This window comes from Botryllus schlosseri, chromosome 5 (genome assembly GCF_051294905.1).
Source record: "Botryllus schlosseri isolate E-star chromosome 5, Bs_hap1, whole genome shotgun sequence".
NCBI classification, from domain to species: domain Eukaryota; kingdom Metazoa; phylum Chordata; class Ascidiacea; order Stolidobranchia; family Styelidae; genus Botryllus; species Botryllus schlosseri.
Window position 1 is genome coordinate 12714266 of NC_137240.1, and position 24984 is coordinate 12739249.

The 24984-nt window shown below is 39.1% G+C and overlaps 2 protein-coding genes across 4 annotated transcripts; one reads left to right on the forward strand and one right to left on the reverse strand.

Moving 5' to 3' along the window:
• The first annotated feature begins 2012 nt into the window (after window positions 1-2012).
• Window positions 2013-11236, forward strand: LOC145439053 (fibrous sheath-interacting protein 1-like). 3 transcript variants are annotated; one of them, XM_080316519.1, is made up of 12 exons: window positions 2013-2373; window positions 2483-2716; window positions 3209-3341; window positions 3856-3920; window positions 4026-4160; window positions 4362-4466; window positions 4970-5143; window positions 7032-7148; window positions 8069-8188; window positions 9147-9311; window positions 10271-10376; window positions 10957-11236. In XM_080316519.1, the coding sequence occupies exons 1-12, from the start codon at window positions 2248-2250 to the stop codon at window positions 11022-11024; spliced, it is 1548 nt and encodes a 515-aa protein (XP_080172645.1). In that variant the 5' UTR covers window positions 2013-2247; the 3' UTR covers window positions 11025-11236. The 3 variants fall into 3 exon arrangements, with proteins under 3 accessions (XP_080172645.1, XP_080172647.1, XP_080172646.1); XM_080316521.1 differs by having other exon boundaries at window positions 2014-2373; window positions 4970-5140; window positions 7035-7148; XM_080316520.1 differs by having other exon boundaries at window positions 2014-2373; window positions 4970-5135; window positions 7030-7148.
• Window positions 11237-13148: 1912 nt separating this feature from the next.
• On the reverse strand, window positions 13149-24381 carry LOC145439046 (uncharacterized). Its single transcript, XM_080316509.1, has 19 exons — window positions 24186-24381; window positions 23964-24106; window positions 23719-23838; window positions 21177-21295; window positions 20736-20822; window positions 20555-20646; window positions 19926-20092; window positions 19530-19692; window positions 19300-19377; window positions 19051-19239; window positions 18804-18976; window positions 17795-17913; window positions 17595-17722; window positions 17321-17494; window positions 17179-17239; window positions 15981-16091; window positions 15864-15914; window positions 13563-13705; window positions 13149-13491 (listed from the first exon to the last, which is right to left on the reverse strand). The coding sequence occupies exons 1-19, from the start codon at window positions 24225-24227 to the stop codon at window positions 13447-13449; spliced, it is 2205 nt and encodes a 734-aa protein (XP_080172635.1). The 5' UTR covers window positions 24228-24381; the 3' UTR covers window positions 13149-13446.
• Window positions 24382-24984: the final 603 nt, after the last annotated feature.

Consider the following 24984-nt stretch of genomic DNA (forward strand, 5'->3'; position numbering starts at 1 on the left):
TTCATTCACGTGAACCCGCTTTCGATACAAATATTGTATTTTCTTCTCTTGACGTGGGAAAATCATACGACTAGTTACGTCATTTGCAACTATAACGTTACCATGATATCATAGATGGCATTTGGGTTTTATAGTTGTGGTTCACGAGTGGGCCCACGTTTTCTTTTATAAAAATTCGTTATTCAAAACCGGCACGGACCCATTATGTTTGGGTGCTGTCATCGTGTTTTCCATTTAATGGTTTGTATCTATATAGCCATGGCTGAGCATTGAGCAATCCAGGTCATGTTGGCTACCATTTTGAAATCTAAACGTTATTCTTGTTTTTGTTCCAATGGTCATTTTGGCATCTCACTTTATGGCTTCGCTTGTTGGCCACAGCCTTAAAGCAGTGCACGGTTCACTGTGGTTATCAGCTACCACATGTAATACACCAGATTCTCTTGAGTAGGCCTAGTAGCCTGTAGGCCAGTAGTAACCTATACGCCAGTAACTTCCTACCTGTACCTATAAAAAGCAAATATATCAAGATTTGTGATTATGTGTTTAACATATCCAGGGATATCTAGATTCAAGACCAGTGATTCCCAACCGCGGTGGGTGTCTGCTGATTCCAAAGATTACTCCTAGTAGTGTCGACATTTCATTGTATCGCGTTTTTGTGGTGTATTGAACTGCTAAAAATTGCTAATAAACCGAACTGAACTGATGTGCAGTGTGCGTGCAGTCTGTGCACATTGTGCATGCTTTTGAATTAGCTGGATGGTGAGATCCAGAGGTAGTGTACCATGACTATAAATTTTCATTGTTAGTAGCCTACTCGAGTGTTTTCATGCGTCTTCATACGTACCGGGAAGTTTGAAATGGGGCTCCGACATCCAAAAAGGTTGGTTCTAGACTTTCTAGGATTTGTCGCCCACTTTGAAGAAATGTCCTCCCTTCGCCCAAATGTCCTCCTTTTCGACAATTGGCCCTTCTTTTTAGCCTAAAATGCCCAAGAAGGCCACGAAACACATTGAATTTGGCCTAGAGGATAGACGAAGGGTTACGCGGGAGTCAAATCTGAAAAATGACTTTTTTTAGTGAACAGCACATTCGTAGCGTTAAAAAGTGGGTAAATCGGGAGTCGAGTCAAAAGTGATGACCCTTTTTATATTTATTTTTCGTCAAGACAACAAGATTTCAAGTAAATATTTCAAAATCAGCCGTTTTCAACTTAGGTAAACTAACTTTTATGATTTGATAAAATTGAATAGTATATTCATATTGAAATAAACCCAAATATTTTCGGCTGACACTCGTCAGGGGTAGTCTAATCGTCAGCAACTAGTGGAGAATTGGAAAGAACATTGTATATCAACAATCGTATCACGAAATATGACGACACCAGCATGAAATTTCAAACGAGAGACCGTTCAATGTACTATTTTCAGGTGGTACACGAACTCTATTTGTTGACAGAGTTTGGGTTGGTGTGTTTTGATAAAAGTCGACTCCAAGGCACACAAATGGAAGCGTGTGGACGCGAAATCTGTCGTCTCGATAATTATTCGCACAAATCGGATTATCTAGTAGATATTTGCCGATGGCAGAATAAATGGCCTCTGATCTGTCAGCATCAAGCTTAAGCGGATGAGTTAGGGGTGAGCTTCTCACCGACCCTGATGATTTGATAAAAGTGTCATCCTTCCCCGATTCCAAAATAGGGTAAACCTAACTTACATCATTATTTATTTATTTGCCGATTACAAAACACAGAATATGTCATCAAATTAGTGATGTTCGGGCATCACAACATGATAATAATATTACATCATTGTGCATTGCGCAAGCATAGCAATTTACAGCGTATTTCAATTATGCAAGTTCACAGCTTTAATCGAATCCTCTTATCCAATAATTATTTCCGCTTGGATGCGCACTTGAAATGTACTGTAGTTACAAATCGCTGTAGCGGGAAGGTCTGTATTTGTTGTTGCTGGACAACATGGACGCGGCTCAAGCGCTGGGCCAAGGACTTACCGCAACGCAAACTGGAAAGTTGCTTTGGTCTGGATGAAGTTAATTGTTGAATAAATATTATTTATATTGCGTTTCGTACAAGCTAGTCATAATGTCAATATAACAAAAGGTTGTGTGTTCAAATAATTCATGGCCTCATATTTGTACAATGTACATTGTACAGTCTCTATCATTTGTCACCATAACACGCATTTCCGTGTTCGGTATACTTAAGATATTACCAGTATGGAAATTACTCCTGGCGAGTTTGAAAGCTTTCGCACGCATGCAACAAGAACCAGACGATCAGATACCAGATCATCATTGAGATCGGATACGAGTGGATCACTGGAAATTTTGCCGCCCGAGGAGGTGAACCTTTTAAACCACAGGGCTGATATTGACACATCATCTGTGCCGTATCAGTCACTGGTACAGTTAATAAAACTAGTCTTCACACATAGCTCTCACATCTGTGCAGGGTGATAGTCGACTCTTCATGAACGAAGAGCTATCGGATGAAGAGGAATCAGATAAAGTCAGTGAGAACGTACACATATCCCCAGGAAGACGTTCAAAATCTAGCTCAAGGTCAACAACGGTGTCTTCCCCGTATCCAACAATATTTGAGGATGATCCCGAACTGGAAAGGTTGATAAAAAAAATGAAGAAATACGACAGGCTTTTGCAGGAGTCGGCAAAGAAGGAAAAAGAGGTATTCCGCGATATAATATAGAGAAATTGTTTTCGATAATATATTGGTCCAATAGTAGACTGTTATTATGAATCACAGCAAAGTACAGGACTAAAATATGTTTTGGAAATTTTGCAAATCAACCAAAAGATTTTACATTAGTAGGCTTACTAAAATGTTGAATCATGCTATCATTTCATTGATTTTTTTTCTCAATGCTATATTGCCATACTACTACTGACTATGTCTTTATCTCATGGTCTGCTATGCTTTAATTGCTTTACCATTCTCTTTGCCTTGGCTTTATGACATAAATAATAACATCACATAATTACATAACTAACAGTAAAGTCTAATTTATAGGTAGCATAACTGCAGGTTGGTAGCTATACTATAAAGTACGCTTTATACAGGGCCACTCCCGCCTACTTACTCTTAACTAATTGCGCAAATGTCTGTTTTCAGGTAGATACACAAAAATTTTGTAACTGTTGACTCACATCCTCCTTGCAGGTAAAACTTCAGAGGCTGTTATTTCAGAAGCAAATGCTTGACGAGTTAAATAAAAGCGATAAAAGCGAAGATAAATTGGCGACGAATGAAAATAAATTTCTTGCCCTGATGCCGCCTCCAGAAAGACTTCAAGGTAACTTAACCCTCTGGTGTTATTGCAGAGCCTGGAGTTTCAAGCCGCGCATCCCTCCATCCAAAACACTTTCCTGCCTTATCTGCCCATTTTCCTGATAACGTGTGACTTATATCTGGCCAAGTCTATCAAAAACAGATGAATGTCAAGAGACTCATGCCCAATACAGCCATACCTTTGTAACTCATGTTATTTAAACTGACATTCATTCGTAGGCCACCCCCTCCCCACATTTCACGTTTCACATGACTGACTTTCAAAAGGATCCAGATAAAACATGATATGATGTAAATAAGCCAAATAAGATAAGTCATACCAAAGTATATTCCTGTGGTAAATATTATTACACTTGTAACATTTTTCTGTCAGATACCAAACCTGGTAGGTAGGCCTAATTATATAGTTCCATGAATATCAGATGTATATCGTCATGTAAAACTTTTCATGCTGATAACTGACAAACTCTTGTTCTGTCGGGGTTGCTAATCATATCACCTTCCATCGCATGTTGCAGATATGTTGGTTGAATTACAAAGGGAAGAACAGACAAACATATTTCAAACGGAAACAATACCGGAAGTAAGTTAGAATGTTCCTCTCTTTTGTATCAGTACAGCATACTTAATTTTGCGCTATGTGCTGTCTTGAGTCTCGTCTGTAGACTTATGTATATTTTTATTCGAGGACTCAAGTACAGATGATCTCGGAGCTAGTCGTAAGTCGGAAGACGACTCGTCAGAGAAATCGAAAAAGACTGAATCTGATTTTCTTAAATCTGGTGTCAAAAAGAAAATTGATTTCATCAGAAGGAATATTGAGGTTAGATATCAATTTCACGCTTGGTTCTGGACGCAGGAATTTAGGTCTGTTGTTTTATTGAAATTGCTGGTGCGTTTTTGTTGTTGTTGCTGTGTTGTTAATATATTTACAGGTTTAAGTAACTTGAATACTTAAGTCAGCCGTTTATTTAATTATTTTCCTGGTCCTAGTACTTTTCCAAACCAATCTTGACATTTATAGCTTGCAAAAGACGCTGGAAATTATATGACCGATGAAGAAAAAGTGAGATTGAACGAATTGCTCTCCGATTTGGACGAGATCACGGATACGGAATCTATGAATATAGTACGTGTTATCTGTATGTGTATCGTAGTTTTCTGAATTTTTTATCATGAATCGGTGTATTTTACCTTCTACAATCATGCGTTTATACAATACGGGACGATTGGGCACCAAATCACACAGGAAATAATATTGATCTCTATTATAGACCAAAAATTATGTTACCATTGCAGTAAATAGCCAAATGAAAACTTCCGAATATAATGGACGATCAAGTCACAAAATACAATGCATATCATATCATAGATAGGAAGCTTTTTTTATGAGACAGTCCTTTTTCACACCACTGAAACTTCCCCAGAGAAAATATATTTTAGACACTATTGATTGCAATGTTTTATGCATTATTACGGTATCAATGGTCTTGAACAATGTATTCAACTATCCATATACGAGTGACGAGTGTCAGCCGAAATCAAGTTTATTTCAATATGAATATATTATTCAATTGTATATTGAAGGTCTGTGTTTCCAAGAGTCTATCAATGACCTGCTACCTTTTACAGAAAGAAGCATTCGGACAACTATCTTTGGTCGGACAAGGATATACTCCGGACGAAGAAGACAGGCAACGATTAGCAGAAATCGATGAAAAAATCCAGAGCCTTGTACCCGAAAGCGAGTTTCTTATGATATGCGGTACGCCGCATCTATCCGCCAGGGGTCAGGATAAGGATAAGGTAAAATATCCCAAATTCAACAATACACGACTCATTTTTGAGCAATTTTTTTAGTATTTTGTATGATCAAAGGAAACCTGGCTGGTATTCGCAGACTCACAATGCAGTGTTGGGATGACTCGAGTCATGACTTGACTCGAGTCAAACTCGAGTCAACTTTTTCGCATGACTTGACTTGACTCGAGTCGCTTTGCAAAAATGACTTGACTTGACTTGACTCGGCGCTTCAGAAATGTGGATTGACTCGTGACTCGGAGCAAAATTTACGAGTCAATTTCAAGTCACTAAGTAAACGGTGTCGATTAAATCAACCTATATTATGTGTGTTCGGGTTGTTCGCAATACGCGTGTCACTTGTGAGAGCAACCAGTCATTCACTGATTGTAAGTTTCATTGATCTTCGATTATTACATCACAAATAAATTGACCGCAAACGAAACGATCACAGCTTATGTGGTCGTACTAGTATGATATGAAACGAACGAATATTGTTTATGCGTTTATATTCTCAGGGATGTGTAGATCGGTAGTATATTGCACCACATCAATTTGTTCAACTTCTCGAGGCTTCGTATTCGATCCTTTATATTAGCTAATAATAACAGACTGTAGCTATACAGTTACTCATGTATTAATTTATTAGCAGTTCTACGTGTGCGTGAGCGATACAACACCTTTTTAAATATATATTGAGTTTTATATTCGTTATTTGATTCAAGATAAATGGCCAATTAATCTGTCTGTCACCCAGTTAGAAAAATGTAATGACTTTGCATCATAACTCATACTTCAAGAATTCAACTCCGACTTGAATCGTGACTTGACTCGTGACTTGACTTGACTCGACTTGACTCGAGTCACCTCCAAAAAACGAGTGACTTGACTTGACTCGAGTCACCTTTTAAAATCGATTGACTTGACTTGACTCGAGTCAAAATGTGCAATGACTCGTGACTCGAAGGCTGTGACTTGATCCCAACACTGTCACAATGACAAAACGATATGTATCAGTTTATTAAGAATTTCATCATTTCGAAACACCACAAGACTGCGATACAATGAACAGATAGGAAGGTGTCGAAGCGACCTGGAGTAGTCTTTAAAACCAGTCACCCAACTGGGACTAGGCGATGTAACGAGAAGGCATGCACACTGAATGAAGAGTAGAAGAAGATTATACAAAAGGACCAGCATGTATGCTTAACCTTTGCGGTTGCACTTGGTGTGGTCATTGATCTTGCACTGTGTACGTCAGATAATGAAAAACAAAATACTCTTGCACATTCCAAGTTACCGCATACCTTTGGAATAGTGATGTAACTAGTAATGCAGTTTGAAAGATGTGAAAACATTTTACTGTAAACGGATTATTGAGATCAGGAATGAATTACCTTGAAAAATAACTTGATAAACCAATGCAGCCTTCATCACAGCCATGGGTTGGAATGTGATAAATGTGAATTCCGTGTTTATTAACAACAATGCGATAACCAACTACCAAAAAAGGGAGGAGAGTGTTAGTCAGAATTTGATATCAAAAATACTAGCAACTAAAATTCCTTTTCTAATCAAAGGACTATAAATGTGATTGTTAGTCCGCAATAATTTTTTAGAATTGACGTATAATAGTATATCAAGATACAATGACGGATTACTATGCTTGTTCAACAGTAATTCAATCGTATGCTACTGCTAGTTCTGTTTGATTTTTCAAGTGATGCTAAATAGCTTCACTTTTCCCATCACCATTCAACCTTTCGGTTTTTATTGCTTCAAATTATGTATAAGTGATGAATAGATAATCGCCATCCGTCAAAGCGCAGCGGGAACTGGTTCAGTGCGAAACGCCGCTGTGCAATATTTTTTAATGCCTTGCTTTTCATCTCAGGACTTTGGTGAGTATTTCAAGAAACCTGAATTCAAGCCGGCGATAACGAATGCCGGCGTCACGATAGAGGAGGTGCAGAAAAGATTGGAAGACCTCGACGGCGAATGGCGGAAGACGGTAAATCTTTAACTGCCATTAGAATTGTGCCGGGTTCAGTTTTCTTCTTGGTCCAATACCGTCGAAGCACTCATAATTGGGAGGTAGCGATGTAAATTTCTACTCGATCACCAGTAGAAATAGAGATTTGTAAGATATGTCAAAACAACTTCAAGTGGAAACATAAAATGACGGTATGAAAAGTAATCAAGTAAATAGTTTCAAAAGTAGATTTGGTGGAGGGATCGCATACTTCTAGGGTTACCTATCGTCTTCCTTTAAGAGGATTTGTCCTCTTTTTTGACTTTTTAGAAAGGGTCCTCGGAGGAAGCCCAAATGTCCTCTTTTTTGAGATTTTGTCCTCTTTTTTGAGAATTTTGGTTACATATAGGGCAAAATTCGACTGAGATACAGTAAATCTGCACTGAAGTAACTTGACATTTTTTTTAGTCAACCGACCACGAAGTGCAAAAAATTTACCAGTTTTTCAGCATTTTCCTCCGGTATTGAAAAAGCGTCCTCTTTCCAGATTTCCAAAATATGGTAACCCTACATACTTCTAGCAGTGAATCGGTGGCCGCTACTTTTCAAATTGTATCGTGCAGTGTGCACTTTGCGATTAACGCAAAATAACCAATGACACTACAAATAGTCGCAATTTTCGAAAATATATTCAGTTACGGTGATGCAGGAGCTCTCTCGCCCAGTTGTTATGACAATTGCACTCGTAAGTGTGAGGCAATCCTTTTCCGAAACTATTTTCTACCTTACAAAGTCCCAAAATGTGAAAGTAAGTAGATTTGCCCAAGTTTTAGTGGAAATAATCCAAAAATATAACCAATTAAGTATCAGTCCTGCCAGTAGACAAAACCCTGAGTACTTAGTTACTGACCAGAGACCACTTCAGATTCAAATTTATTCAATATAATTCTTGTATTCAGTTTGAGGGCACCACGCCGAGACTCAGCGATGAACAGCTGCAGAGACTTCTCGACGAATGCTCCGGTCCGCGTTCCTCCGTTAATTCGTCATTGTCTTTGAGAACTTTGACAGAATCACGTGTAAGTAATCTATCAGTAACGAAGTATTTTGACTTTCTTCGGTGTACTCAAGAAGTAGGTTTAGCTTGCTTGCACTGCCTTAATTTTTCATGTATAATACGCACATTTTCATCAATTTTTTTTGTCCTAAAATCACGGGTGCGTATTATGAAATGAGTGAAAAAATTATCTCGAAATAAAACTTGCAATGACACTTTTCTTCTTGTTTGTTGTCAATCGCGCGTCATATCCAGCCATCGTGCCCAACACACTTTGTCATCTACATGTCGCTAGATACTCAAACACGCCGGCTGGATTTCGGATCAGACGCGCGTGGTATTACCGGTAGTTTCCGATCACTGTTTGATTAGCATTATCAGAGCAAGTTATACTATGGTGTTTCAAAAGAAAGTCATTGAAGCGGCAGAAAAATCAGGCAATAGAGCAGCTTGATCACCTGCTCATACAGGGGGTGCGTATTATACATGGGTACAGGCTTTTTCCCAGTTTTGACGTGCCATTTTAGGGTGCGTACCAAACATGGAAAATTACGGTACTTACTCTATACTTTTGGACTACTGCCACTTCTGCTTTATAGTTTCTTTGCAAAAATTACGTTTTACACCTTGAAAATCAGTTTGGGAATATGTTTGTATCACTTTCAGAAAGGAAATTGTCATAAGAACCATGTGAAATAGCCCCTGTATCACAGTAATTGAATTAATTTTCGAAGAATTGTCAAATTTTTGGTGTCAACGATCTTCTGAATGTAGTCACCTACTATTAACCGCAAATAGTTTGCGCTCCTTAGCTGAGTCTACTATTTGAAACTGCCTACTTGGGTACTTTCAATCGTTTCATTGTCCTGAAAAAGCTACTTCTACATGTAATTGAGTAGAAATTTTCTGCAAATTTTTGACTTTCTACTTGAGTAGCAAAGCCGACCACTTTGATCACCTCTGACCTTTGACCACCTCAGACGTCTTTTGACGACTACCGTCCGTCTTCGCAATCAACAATAACGAGCAGCCAATACGAGGTTCACTCCGAGCGACAAGGATACGATGCCGACAGCGAACACGAACTAAACTTGTCGATTGCTGAAAAGCTGCCTTCCGAGACGCTGGATCTGTTGTTGAATCAGGTATTTGTCGCCTTTGTTTGAAGAGAGATTTCCAACGTTTATTGTGGTTATTTTTTGCGATGTCCGTACCAGATGCTTGATTTCTTGTTACCTGGATCGATTGTAGTCCAGCATAAATTGTCACTTACGACCACAGGCGGACAGTAACGAAGTTCTTTTGCTTTGTCTGAGTACATAAGTAGGTTTTGCCTACTGGTCTACTTGCTTAAGTGCTATGTTTTTGGACAACTTACTCCTCTAATTAATCAGTTTTGTAGGCAAAACTACTTGTTACATATTGTGGTATGAAAAGTAGAGAGTAGTTTTGCCATAAGTTTATATCAGTGTGGTAATGACTTGAGCCGCGATTTTTTGTTGACTCGACTTGACTCGAGTCATTTTGCAAAATATGGAAGATGACTCGACTCGAATTGAGGCAGTTTGTGTATTGACTCGACTTGTCCTCGAGTCATTTCGCGCGACCCGACCAACTCATATGAGTCGAGACTCGGACGGCCAGGACAGGCATTTCGTTGTAACTTCGAAGAGTAGTGAGCTACTAGCCTACTACATTATTGTTATTTCGTCTATCAGTACTAATGTTTGTAAAATATGGCCAGAAACTGTGTAAAGTGAGGAAAACAGCTGTATTATGAATGCTAGGCATTCCAGACCACCCAAACAGAGTTGTAAAAAGTGAGTTCAACCGAATTGACGTTGAAAAGGAACAGTGAACATAAGGACTTGGACCTGGACTCGAACCTTTGAACCCTGACTTGGAATGGGACTTGACTCGGTGGTGAATTGAAAATGACTCGACTTTACCCGAGACAAAATCATAAAAGTAGAATTGACTTGTGACTCGCGACCTTGTGACTTGGTTACAACCCTGGTTTATATCAATTTTTTCTGAAATTATAACACTTGAACCTGCGAAGCAATGCCGCAGTTGGGTCTTACATGCTGTTTGTTGTTTCAAGGCAAGAGCGAGCCTTGGACTCCCGGCGTCTGATACGCTCAATACTAGCACTGATGACGAAGCTGAATCGTGCCAATTACCAGTCTTTCAGCGTGTCGAACTTGCAGGTTTGTTACCTGTCTGCATGAATAGAATGATTGCTTCGCCTCCGTACTCTGGAATGGTTTAGAATGTGCGATGAATGAAGTGGTGTAATTTGGGCAGAGGCGTTCAGTAATGAAGTACTTCTACTTTTTCGAAGTACTCAAATAGATTTGGCTACCTACTTGCACTTCTCGCTCAAGTGATTATGATGTAGACTGCTTTCACTTCTACTAGAGAAGACTTTCCAGAACTCCTACTTTCACTTAAAATAGTTTGGACACGTCTTAGAAATGGCTGCTTTTGCTTATAATTGAATAGAAATTGACAGCATTGCTTCTACTACTACTTGAGTAGCAAGCAACGCTGACCACTTTGGACCCCACTGAATTTAGGTGGGAGGTTATAACTTGGATGTCATCACTAGAATCAGAACAATGAAATAGGCAGCCTGAAGTAGGATATCATTGTTGGATTCGGCAATTTTAGCCGATAAACGCCAGTGTAGAGAGACATTACCCGAAGTAGGATTATGATACGCTACCTTCTTTGGGAAAACGTGGTGGAATCAGAATACAGTGTTAAGTGTCCCATTTATGTTGTCAGCTCACGACGACTCCCATTCCGGCTCAAAGCATCACACCGGCGAAGAGCTAAATTTGGAAGACGTTTGAAATCACGCGAAATGTCGCTTGAAAGAAATTTCATTGAAGCATCGCTACTGGTTGGATCAGAGCCGAACCACCGTCTCTGATGCTCGAATTCGTTTCTGATACGTGTAACTGTGAAGCTTTTGTCGGTACTAATCGTACTATAATAGCATGTTTTACCATCAGATACCTTTATTGTGATATTTTATAACAGATCACTTTATCAATCTGCAAAACCTTGCCTGATACGTTTCTGTGGAGTTTGGTGTAATAGAAAGCGTTATAGGTAGTATGTAAACCTTGGCGACACTACAATCTGCCGGGTTTACAGGGAAGGAGGTGATGCCCGCGTCGATTAACCCGTGCTACCTGAAATTCGTGATACTCCGATTCAAATGTGCGGAAGGTCTGCCTCCCGGGGGATCGTTTATAAGAATTCTTGAGGACTGTGCACATTCTGCAGTTAAAACCGTTGACATTTACTTCCTTTTATTGGACAATTGAATTAAGTTTGATACATTCATTTTTGCGATTCTTCAATCGCAGTGTCACATCTCGAGATGAACGTCATTGTATGCGCATACTGGGTGACGGTAAAGAACCTAGTTATAGATAAATCTCATAATTCGGGCGATTTTTTATCAAAAAAACGGAAGATTTTGACCTTCAAGAACTCAATTTTGACCTCATGTATGTAAATTGGGTGTTTGTTTACCACATAATGTTAGAATTGTAATACTTATCTTCATTTCTGGTTGGAACTGTCTGTCCTTACGAAGTAGTTTGGCATGAAAAAACTCTTTTGGCTTGAAAACTGACAAATTTTTACATAAAAAAACTTTATTTTAACGACATCTGAACCTATGATGAATTTCAGTAGTTACATCATGCATTATGGTAGAAATAATTAAAATTTGTTTTTGTAGTACTACAACGAAAGATACTTTCCTACATTCTCCGGTAGAAAGTGTCTGTCCTTACTAAGTAGCTTGCCAAGAATGGAGAAAGAACGTTCAACAGCAGCAGTTGTTGGCTGGCAACACTGAAGTTGTGCGTACACTACTGGTAACACACCGTGTTGCTTCATTCTGACAATGTTGTCGATATCACAATTTTTCATCATGCGCTTCTTAATATAAGAACCAATGCCCTCTACAACGGTAGGCCTATAAAGTAGGCTACAAGCTGTAAAATGTCAAATGTTAAGTTCACCGACAGTGCAAGCATCTACGATACAAACGAAATGCAGGTTGGAAAAAAATTCTGATGACTTGTAAACAATTTTGGCAATTTTTTGACCTAACGCTAGAATTTTGACAAAATTTTGAGATATTTTGACATGTCAAAAAATTCGCCCTACTCATAAAACTATAGACCAGAGGGCAAGGATTTATAGCCTTACCCGCTATCCATTCTGGAAAACATTAATAATGATCGTTAGCTTATATATTTTATACGATCAAGACACACACAATGTATAATGCGATACACAAGGAACAATGCGACGTAATGAACAGATAGGAGGATGCCTAAACGATCGGTATCCTAATCTGGCCTCGGCCTATGCGCCCAAAGTCACCGTTTGTCGATGTTAATCTTCTATTCAGTGGTTCTTTAGACGCCCTTTCTTTTTCTGTCCATTCGTTTCGATAAGGCGTCAAACCACTGACTCGTCCAGGCCACCACCGTAACGGCCTATTGCGATAAAATCTGTCACGCACACTGAAAAGTAATGTACGAATGTTCGTTTGTACTGCGTTGGTAGGTTATGAGATTTCTAATTCTAGCATTTCGTCCTTATAGGCTTAAATAATCGAAAATTAGGAAACGGCTATATAACGGAGTACTGGATCTTGTAGCAATCTGACACCGAATTTCATGCATTTCATGACATGTGATTTCACTTCAATTGCTCTGTCGGAATCAAAAGTGCTCTAAAGTCTGAATTACAAAATTATCAACGCGCAAAATGCAACTACAGCATTTATTAATTCCCAATAGTGCGGAAATTGTGTGGAAAAGTAACATTAACTGAATGCATTGCTATAAAATACCCATCAGCTGATTCCTTTAATGAAAATACTTCTCAATCTCATACTCAAAATAGACACACTGACGCCACATATCAGATAGATCCACGGGTAAGGATGAAAATTGAACAAGAATATTTATTGTCGTAAAAATTGAATACGTAAACGTGAATGTAGTAGTAGCTCTATGGCGCCACTAGGGTGTGACAACATCGCAGGTGCTTCGGTGCTTGGTCGTCAGCTCGTCACTGAATACATGGTTGCTTGAAAACTACACGTCTCGTATATTAGACAGACCGTCAGTCACGTTACTACAATGAACAGTCTGCTTATTCTACATATTATCATAATCATCGTATGTCGATCTATTGTTGTCGCATCGTCGTCACATGCATTTCGTAGCAATATGCTTTTTGCTACCCTTTCCAAGCCGCTTTTGCAGGTCTTCGGTGCTTTGAAATCTACAAAAACCGCAACAATATAACATTCTTGGGTATTTATATGGTACAACTGACCTACTGGATTATTATACCTGATTATTATTACCGAAGGTACTGGACTGAATTCCCATTTCCATCTGAAAACGCTTCATCTCGTCTTTATTCAGGAACGTGATGTCTGGAGCGATGTCTCGTGTCCAGTTTCCAATGACTTTCCGCCCTGAGAGTCTCACACCTGGATAGCAGAAACTCGTCTAATGATCTTTACGAGGTCTGACTCGAATAGTTTGTTATCAATGAACTATCTTCTGTATCATAAAATTGTAGATAGAAATTCACACTGCACTCGAACATTTTTAATTAATAAGCATTGGTTCAGGTTATGGCTATATCTATAGAACTGGCATTCGTGCAGCAAAACATCAAGTTGAACTAACCAACCTCGTTACATACAATTTCCTGAGTTCATAGTGTAGGCTATATATTCTTATATTCGGACTGTGGTATGGATAGGCCAATATAGACTATATCCTTTAGAACAGTGATAATCCATTTATAGGCCGATCTGGTGGCAATATTCTGCATAACCAACCATACGAAAAATATTCATATAGGCTATATGGCTAAATCTAAATATTATCAGATCAGAAGTCTCAAACTCAAATGTGCTCGCGGGCCAATTTCCTAATTTGTGATGACCCGCGGGCCTCAGCATCAATAAATAGTGGTATTCAATCTATAATATCCAACTAGGCTTTATTTAACGGCACCTTGCAGACAGGCATTTCACAACCACCAAGAAAATTTAATTCACTATTATACTATTCACGCTTGGCACGAAAAAATTACATTTTCAAATATTTGAATAAAATAGTTTTTGTGCCGGGCATAATTTGTTAGAAAATGAGTTTAGACATCATGCGCGAGGACGCATGATGATATCGTTAAACCTGTCGGGCTGTGATATTGCAGCTATTGGACCTTTGAAATGCCACGATTTTATGAAGAATATTTTAGAATTCACTAAATATTGATCTGATATCAGAGCATGTGAACGGTGTAGCCTAATCGGGGTTTCTGATATACTCGTGACAAGTATAGGCTATTGTTACTGTCATAGCCAAAGTCAAATTAAACCAGCGTTAGGTTTTCGTCGATTAATATTGGAACAGATCAATAACAACTTAAATATATTCATTATTGTTCAATAGTAATAGCATTGTTTCTTAACCGTTTTAGCGATCGTACCCCTTGTACCTTCAATTAGATTTCCAGTCACCCCTGTCGATTTTCAACACAATTTCTGATGGGACCTATATAAAAATCAAAAATTCCATTCACATAAAATCGCGCGTAGCGCGAAGAATATTTTCCAGTTGAATAAATTCGCCCAGAAAAGATTCCACAGCATATAGGCCAATTTCCACAATGCAGCTGGTACCCCCTGATGTGGTGCTTTGTACCACGAAGGGGATACGGACCCCTGGTTAAGAACCCCTGGAATAGAAATGACTATAATCGCCGAAGAATCCATTGGTGTTACAGCTGTGGAGCGTACCACTACCTTTCTCGCCACCGATAACAACATGGACAGAGAGAACAAACAACATCCAGGATGTAACCAAATCTACGTCACGGGGGCCACAGAATGCCAATGGTTTCCATACATACCTGATTACATTTCTATATTCTATATACCCTACGCAACGCAAGCTACGGACTTTTGATATATTACTATTCCCCACGACAGTTTCATAGATTTTTGCGTCCGTAGGATTGCCAAGTCACTATTCCGAGAGGCAAGTTATTCTCTGATTTTAACGTTCGACCCTACTCAACTCGAGTCATTTTTAGTTTATCACCCAGTCAATCCAAAGTCGAGTAATTTGACGAACGGTCGCACCAAACAAAATCACAATTTTCAGTCACGAATCATCAACGGGTCATGTTTTGTCATCATGAACCTGAAATGTGACGTAATAGCGATCTTCCACTGCATGGTAGATTTTAGGAAGTGATGTGATAGTGAAGTTTGTTTAGATTTCAGGTTTTTGTAGTAGTTTTAGAGTGAACTATAAGTTCGTAAATCTAAAAAAGATATATGAGACTAGAATATATTGTCGAATTCTTGAAATTGAAAAATGCCTTCGCGGGCCGCACAAAATGTTCTCGAGGGCCGCATGCGGCCCGCGGGCCGCGTGTTTGAGACCTCTGTATTAGATCATGCACAGCGATACATTAATATAGTGCAGATGCTATTCAAACCAGCTGAATTTCTCGAATGAAGTGAAAATTACTCGGCTTCACGAATCGCAGTGGACTACAGACGTGACTCAACCGCCCTCTTTTCCAGACCTCTGCCTAGTTACATTTCTCGTTTGGTACAGACTTACTGATTTCGTTTGAATTCTGATCTGTCGAGTCAAATGGATCTTCCGTGATATCTGTAAAGTCAATTACTAAACGCATAGCACATTAGCGAGTGAAAATTTGTTACCGGCTTGACGAACCTTCTAGTTCAAGCTTCAAAGCCTCTATACTTTCCGCCAACGACTTCCTGGCGTGATTTGTGGAAAATGCGAAGGTGCTGTCGTCAACCATTTTGGGAATGAGTATGCCACCTGCAAATTGCAAAATTGCAGCATAACCTCATCCAAGCATATATCGCAGTAGGCCTATACGTAAATATGGGTGCCACTAGGGGTTGCATTTGAAACAAAAATCAATTTACAACAAACCTGATTTAAACTTGGCCCTCGTTTAAAACTTGTTTTTCATTGTTATTTTGTACCCATGACGTCACGGTTGGTACAGAACACAACACAGGCTCACCGCGGTGCGAAGTTGCCAGTAGTCAATTTAACATGTGTATATGACGTGCAGATGGGCCTTGACTAATACTCTCCGCCGGAATGCGACCGTATGCTATATATGGAGCCGATGTACGGCCGTCGGCCGTATACATAAAAAGCGTTGAACACCCCTGGAGTAGGCTTACTGTACGGAATCAGTGTGTTTTGGGGTCAGGGGTGTACTAGTGTTTCGAGTAAACATTAAAAGGGTGTAACACGGCGAAAATTGTTGAAAAGCACTGCTATATCGCTATGTAGCATTTTTACGGTCGGTGGTCATTATCATCAGAACATCCATTCCTTGCCTATGACCTATATCTATACGTGCTATAACTGTTGAACCGACGACGATTTCGAGGGTTCCGAACATTCCATATCGCATACGTCGACTACATCCGATGTAAATCGTCTGTAATAGGCTCACACTACATCTTTTTTTCGAAAGTGATACACCATGATGGCACTTTTAATGGCATTCTTTTAAACAATGTTTAAAACATGTTTAACCAAATGTACTAAAACACCATTTGTTTTAAATGCAACCCTAGGCCTCACAGTCTCAAAATGTTTCGAATTTTGTCAGCTTGTCCTCCGATCTCCGTCGCAACAAAGTTCAGAGAGGATTTAATTTTTATTCCGTAAAGTTAGAATCGCGTGGAACAGAAACAATGAATATGGAGGGTTGGGTACAACAATTCGGACAAGCCAAATCGAAACGTTTAGTTAGTTTCACGAAGCTCCTGGACGCTCAAGTCCTCACACGAATGTAAAACATTTTCATGCATCCAGGAATCAACATGGGAACTATTGCATACATATATATAAAATTGTGTGAACTCGGAATGATTTAACTTACCCGATGTTTTCTCTCCATGTTTCATCTCCTTGTGAAATGTTTGTGACAGTTTTCTTTGATTCTATACAACGAAAGTAAAACTTATGCCCGTGCACAATGTGCATTGTGCAGTGTGCAAGTGATCGCACGTTCTAATTGATACCTTTTCTGTTGCAAGCATTTCCCCAGCCGCGGCTTCGTCATTCGAAATCGCGTTTGATACCTCGACCATTACCGCCGAAATTACGTTCAGCACAATCATTTGCATGATTGCGTAGAATAGCACGAAGTATAGCGATGCCCATGGATTTATCTCTTCCATTATGTAGTTCATAACCTCGATAATAATAACAATAACATTATTATACTTTAAATGCAATGCTCGGTGTCGCTCACGTCCACCAGAACAAAAATGTAGTTATACACTTCAATCATACCCTATGCCAGCTTGATCCGAGGCTAATTTGGAAAAGTGTGAGCAAGGAACAGCCAAGAGTTTCGAAGCCGTATTGACAAAGCGACAAAGTACCCGGAAGCATCGCGGAATCGGGATCTTCTGCAAGGTCTGCATTGTAATCATTTTTAAACACATTTTAAAAATGTAATCGGGGATGAGGCTGTATACGGATTAACCAACATCCAAAGCATTCCATCCCGAATATTCCATACGAATGAAAGGTCACCGCTATCAAACAGAGAAGTGTGCACATAGGCGGAGCCATTCTGCGTACCCAGTGCGTAATGGAACCCGCACCCCTACAAAGCATGCGGAAATAGGTCAGAGAAGTATATTTAACGTCCATGCATCAATCATTACATGAAACCAAACCTATAGCATTAGGGAACAGTGGTTTGTAATCAGGGATTTTCAGTAAGGAGGTAATTCTACTTTTTGGAAGAACATAAGTGGTCTTGCAAACGTGCACTATTTACTCAAGTGGTTATATTACTAGAGTAATTCCACTTCTACTTGAACAGTCTTTTAGGCAAGAGTACTTCCTTTTTTTCATTTGAATTTTGAAAAGTAGAAAGTAGTTTTAAGATCAGTTTGCGTCACTTTTATGAGTGGAAATGTCATAAGAACTGCGTGAAATAGCCCGCGTATGACGGTAACTGAATATATATTCCAAGATTGTGTAGTCTGTAACTATTTGCAGCGAAAATGTAGTAAGTTTGTCTTCGTCAGGAAGATTCATCTTGCATTTCATAAGGTAAGTTAGTCACCTCCGATTAACTGCTATATATGTGACTCCTCAATAAAACTGTTTACTTGATTACTTTTCAAACCTTTATTTGTACTTCCACTTGAAGTAGTTTTGACGTGACTTGGAAATCGCCCCTTGTACTTGTAATTGAGTGTAAATTTAGGTCGTCACTCCTACTTCTACTTGAGTAGCAGGGCTGACTACTTCGACAGCATCTGTTTCTTATGGCAATGGTCTCAAGTTGATACTGCTGGATAAAGAATTACACGTGAATAGGTATCACGAATATAAATCCTAGATAACGTTCGATTTGAAGTTTGAATTCGGAACAGCGTTTAGATTAGAAATACTTGACATGCGATCACGCTCATCGCTCAATACGGACAGAATAGAGAATTTACACACGTCAAAATTTAACTGTAAATGAAGAACAACACAAACCTTGTAAAATGTGTAAGGCGAAGAATTGCGGCACAATGAGCCACCAGTGCTGCCCAACCCTTCGGTGCCACACTTGCCTTTCCAGCCAGCATGATATAAACAATGCACCCACAAGCCACCAGGGCCATTGTGGCATGGAAAATCATTTCCTTTGTCCACCCGACTACAATAACCTTTCAAAAATCGCGCGTTCTTAACAAAGTGACAATGTCTCGGGCATACAGTCTCAGATGCAATTAAACGTTACCCGCAATAGCACATCCAGAAAAATCATACACAAAGTAGCGAATTCGGTCATAAAGAGCGCCCTCGCAACCTCCGGTGTCATGTCCCACCATACCAAAGCAAATGGCAATAGATATAGAACGTTGAGAAACGCAGATAAGTAGAAACATATTTCGCTTTCGTTCCAAATAGTTGCGAACTTGAAAATCGCCTGAAACCTTCCGATGTTATAACCTTGGAAAATAATAACAATTGATCAAAATATACTAACATTCGTAATTATGTTGGACTTGATTCTCCGAACTCTCATAGAAGCCTCGTTATTGCTTCCCGTCGATTCAGTCGCAAACTAAATTAAAAAAAAAGCGACGTGATATGTTCCACGTGATAAAGGCAACCGCTATATTGACTTCAACTTTCATTTTTCATGACGGGGCTACATTTAGTTCACTGATGACCTCAATCACCATGAACATCCACACCGTATTATGGCCTACATACCTGAAGGACTTCAAGAAGATGGAAAAATTCTAGCAAAGAAATTTGCGTTGGGCGACATTGCTGGTTATTAGATGAAATGGAATGTTTTGAGATCTCCTTCAATTTTGAAAATCTCTTGGAGACTTCGGAAGTGGTGGCATCAGGCTTAAGGTGATAAAACAGCCTGAAATAGAAAAGCTCCTCATAGTATTGTCATAGACTGGTGTAATTATGTAAAGCAAAGGCCTAGCGAATATACGAGACATTTTCTTGTGGTATGGGTATCAAACAAGTACCGAAAATAATTAGATGAAACGCGACAAGAAGTCTTGACCAGAATGCTTTCGAATATTCTTCAAATACTAACTTTTTATACAGCAGAAATGGAATCTGTAGACAAACAGGTACATTGCTTACCCCGAGCATTGCGCGTAATCCAAGTATCCAGTTTTATCCTTATCTAGCGTTTCAAATGCTTTTATCAGGCACTGTCGTTCACGAAATCTCTCTCTTTTTACGAATTTTTTGTTGGCTTCCACGTAGAAATCAAAAATTAACGCAACCAAAATTCCGTACAATACAAGCTGAAAATGGTAATTTATTTTTACTGCAGTCAGCGTAGCTACAACAATAAGGAAAAAACTAATGGCATGGAATATCACCATAGGTGTACCCGCTATGACTTGACATGTTTAAATGCGAAGGCCCATGGATTTCAGAAATTCAGTGATATAGGCTAAATTTGGATTTGAAAATACTAAATACGCTCATGTCTGGTATTAATAAATCATAATTTTCATTATATTATAATGAAGGCTATCAGGCTCAAATATATCAGTTAGGCCTACTATAAAATTATTATTACTAGGGATAAACATAGTCGGCTTTGACGTCAGGATCATCTCCATTTATGGTATTGTCACAACACAATAATACAACAGACTATACTGTACTTTCGGAACGACAGTGTGCATCCCGCATCAAAGATTCTTCATTTCCACTGCAGAAATATTCAATTATGGTCTAACTTAAAATTCAAAACTCACCTGCCCTATCATAATGATAGTGACGAAATAAACTAACGCCAATGGCTTCAATCCATCGTACACAGGAATCATGATGTACGGGTAGTTTCCCCCTAACACAAAATGTAGTGGTATAAGATTCGTCTCAAAAACGGTAAGGGAGTCGTATATGGTATTTGAATATTTCCAATATCGATCTCACCTGTCATAGCAACGAATATTTCCAATGTGGCACTTCCTATGTCTGCGAATGGGTTGATAGCCGAATAATTGTTGTACGAGTCCCCTCCTGTATGAATGTATGAAAACACTTATTAATATTTCTCTACGTCGCAAATAGCACTTTACAGCTAAACTGATCCTTGTAGTAAAATGTTAAGAATTATAGGCCAGAAAATATAACACTGATTTTCCTGAGCGCAATACCGGCAGAAAAAGGCCAAGGATCGACACGAAAACTTGTATAGCAACGAATGGCCTGATTGTTAGTGATATTACCGATACATCCACCACGCCAATGTCTATCTAATTTATTATAGTATAGTCATAAAAGGATATATTACTGTAGAGTGCTCATCATGCAGGCTATATTCGTATAGGATTCACAAAGATTATCCATTCATTAGCCTATAATTTCCAATACCTTCGTAAAATTCTCTGAATAAATGAACACCGATCATCGCAAATAGCCCCATACACAGCGTCATTATGAGTAGAAATTTCAGAAATTTTGGCATCACCCAAAGCATCACCAGAACAGTTCTGCGAAAATATAATTAGCAAATTATGATGATGTTATCTATCTGTATTTCTAAAATGTCAGTGGCACTATCCACTTATAGGATGTGGGGTGATAAGCTGATAAGTAATCGGTACACGACATGGCAATGATATATATATATATTATTACATAGCCTCCAATTTATTTGAAATCTCTAGCTCAGGGGTGTCAAACATACGGCTCGCGAAGCAATTCTGAATAGATTGAAAAGTGAGATTATTATCCAGCACATTTCTAACAAATCTTGAGATTTTCAGTAAGAAATATGTCCATTAAATAACCCCTCAACATAGCGAATGTCGAGCGTGTTAGAAGGCCACATTATAACTACCCGAGCGAGATAGTGTAATGGTTATGCGTCCGGTTTCTCGATCGGTAGGTCGTGGGTTCGATCCCCGGCCGGGTTGTACCAAAGACTCGTAAATTGGTATCCGCAGCTCTCCTGCTAGGCGCTCAGCAATCACGAATAGCGTGGAGGAGAAAAAAAAATCGGGGGCGCAGACTAGATGACCTCACGGTCGTATCGCAACTCCGACGTCAAAGCATCTCCATGGTGCAGGCGAAAAAGAATATCATCTCTCTCTCTCTAGTCACCATTCGGAGGAAGTGGCTGGCAATTACACCCAGTTCCGAGAAGGCAAAAAAGTGCATAATGAGCTGAGAGTTCTGTTGAAAAATGAGACATGCAGTTCACATGGATAAATACAGAAATATGTTTCAAATATATGTGGTTGTACTTCTACATCACTTCTGACTCTAAAGTAGGGTTGCCATATTTTTGTGAAGCAAATTCCGGACACTCTGTAGCGCCCACTAGCGGATTTTAAAATGAGGTGTAACGCATTGACCGTCAATATGACGTCACACTAGCAAAGCATTTCCCATCGACTATATACGCTATACAGGAATGAAATGGAACATAGGTCATGAATTGGGCCATCTGTAATGTGAGCTCTGGTAATTACTACTTGCTAGGGTTTGCAATAGATTCCTGCACGGGCCGGATGAAATCGTTTGCGGGCCATGTCTGGCCTGTCAGGATTGTGTTTGACAGCCCTGCTATACAGTTAGGTCGGTGCGGCTATCTCTTCATGTGTTTTATTCAGGTCCGAAACAACATTTTTTTCTCCCCCCCTTCCGCCCAAAAAGCAATGATCTTGCGCCCACCATAGGGTAGTCGATGTAACTTGTTGGGCACTTACTATCTCCAATTGGTTGTTAAATTTTATGCATGAATTCTTTCAATAATATTGATTCTTCGATATATTAGGCTACTATAAAATGCACCAGCAGGTTGCACATCCGGTGATTTCCAACCTTTTATGCTCGCGACCTCATTTCCCACTTGAAAATGTTCCGTGGCAAAGTTCAAAACTTGATAAGCTGATTACTAAAAAATTTCAGCTTGCCCCAACTTACTCACGGCCTAGAAAGCTGATTACGTCAAACATCATCGTGATCTCCAAATAAAGGCGGACGATCCCAAGATTTGGAACCACTGTCTGTGATTGAAGCATCCAATCAGACTTGCCTAACTCTAGGAATATACCGTTAGCTTATAATTGCGATTACGATCAAACTTATTTCAGTAAATGATGGGTATTTATATTTATTTTGATTGTATTTTTTGGCGAGGCTGGTGCCTGGCCCTCATACTAATATCATTATACGTTGCATTAACTCGCGCGAGGCGCGAAGAACAATTTTGAATAGCATACATCTGCTTGAAAGTAATATTGTTTATGCGTATTTACGAAAAACTTTTGAGCCTGCTCCGAGCCTTCAAAATTCCGGACATTTAGGCATATTTTAGAAATTCCTCCCGGACGCAGATTTTTCCGTGAAATTCCGGACATGTCCGGGAAATTCCGGACGTATGGCAACCCTACTCTAAAGGTCTCCGACCTCGAGAAAAACCCGAATCGCAATATAATAATATGAAGTAGATTCCAATGACCGTGTTTACAGTTAAATCTTTTATATTTTTCACAACGCATACGCAGGGTTGACTCCAGTATGCGACTAAAACAAAGGAAGAATAGAAACCTGCCAACCTATATCATCGTTAGAGCCTATGTTTTTTCGGTTTATAACAGTGTTCTGCCGCCCAATCGTATTATTACCAATTCCATTGTTTGAGAATAAATTTGAAGCTAGAATAGAACCGCTATTTCCCGTAATATAATGAAATATAATGCAGTGTTTATAGTCTTGATAATAAAGTGTTCAAAATGAAAAACAAGGACATGAATTTGAGGTAATATTTTGGAATCATTGGACTGGTGCGGCCCGTGAGCGATATAAAGTCTTGAATCCGGCCCGCGACGTCAGTTGAGTTTGACACCCCTGCTTTAGCTAGATCGTAAACTGTATGAGTGGATGTGTTTGTAATGTATATACTTACCCTCGTAGTGGTTTTACCCTCACAACCAACAGGCCGGCTCTGAGTAACCGAAAAATCATTCTACCGCTGCACGCATAAATGATATAGTCAGACGCGATAATGACAATGAGAGCCATGTATCTGTGGAGAATAAGTAAAATATCGTTACCGGTATATAGTCTACTTTAACTCATATGAAACTTCAATCGCAAAGTGCATGGACTGCAATCGAAACTATAAATGGATACCTTCCAACATAAACTTACAATTTGTAATGCATGGGATGTGTTGCATCTCGTCCCGATGTGTGTACAAATTCCAGAACGACGTCAGTGACGTAAACCATCAAACATAATATGCCACTCGACAAAATCCACATAGGAATGGGTTTTGAAGATGATGATATCAACTGTAAAACAATTAATACACACTCCATTTCTGCAATGCACTGTGCGGTTTAATATTTAGATAGCATCAAAGACCTGCACCTGCACGGGCTCTGCGAATGCAAGACCGCAGTGATAACACATTGTGAGTATCAGGAAGATATCAAATCCCGGATGCGTGTGGAATTTGAAGAATCTGAAAAGAATACTTGATACAACCTGTGTCCTACATATAGGGTTGCATTTAAAACAAAATTCAATTTAAAGCAAACACGTTTAAAACATGACCCTTGTTTATTATGCCATAATTGTGTATATACTTTCCAAAATACATGTTGTATGAGACTACGGACAATTATCACCCGATATAGCCGACGTATATCGATATGGGATGGTTGGAACCCTCAAAATGGTCGGTTCAACAGCTATAGTACAGATATTTCAACAGAGGAGCTATATTCACCCTATATTTTCAATTGTCAATGGCCATCCACTATGTCATCACAATTGAATATTTGTGACGTCAAGGCTTAAAAAAAAACAATAAAAAACATGTTTTAAACAATAAGAGCCTTGTTTTAAATATGTTTTCAATTGATTTTTGTTTTAAATGCAACCCGTATGCAGCGTTTTTACGGTTGGCGGTCTTCATCATCAGAACGCCCATTCCGTACCAATGCTCTGTATCTACAATCTACATGCTATAACTGTAGAACCGACGACGATTTCGAGGGTTCTAACCACCCCCTTCGTAGTCGTCGACTATATTGGGTGCAATCGTCCGCAAGCTCCTACTACATGTTTTTTCGAAAGTATTTACACAATTATAGCATAATTAGACAACGTTTGAAAAAAAAATTCAAAAAGGAATTTGTTTAACACCGTTTGTTTTGAATACAAC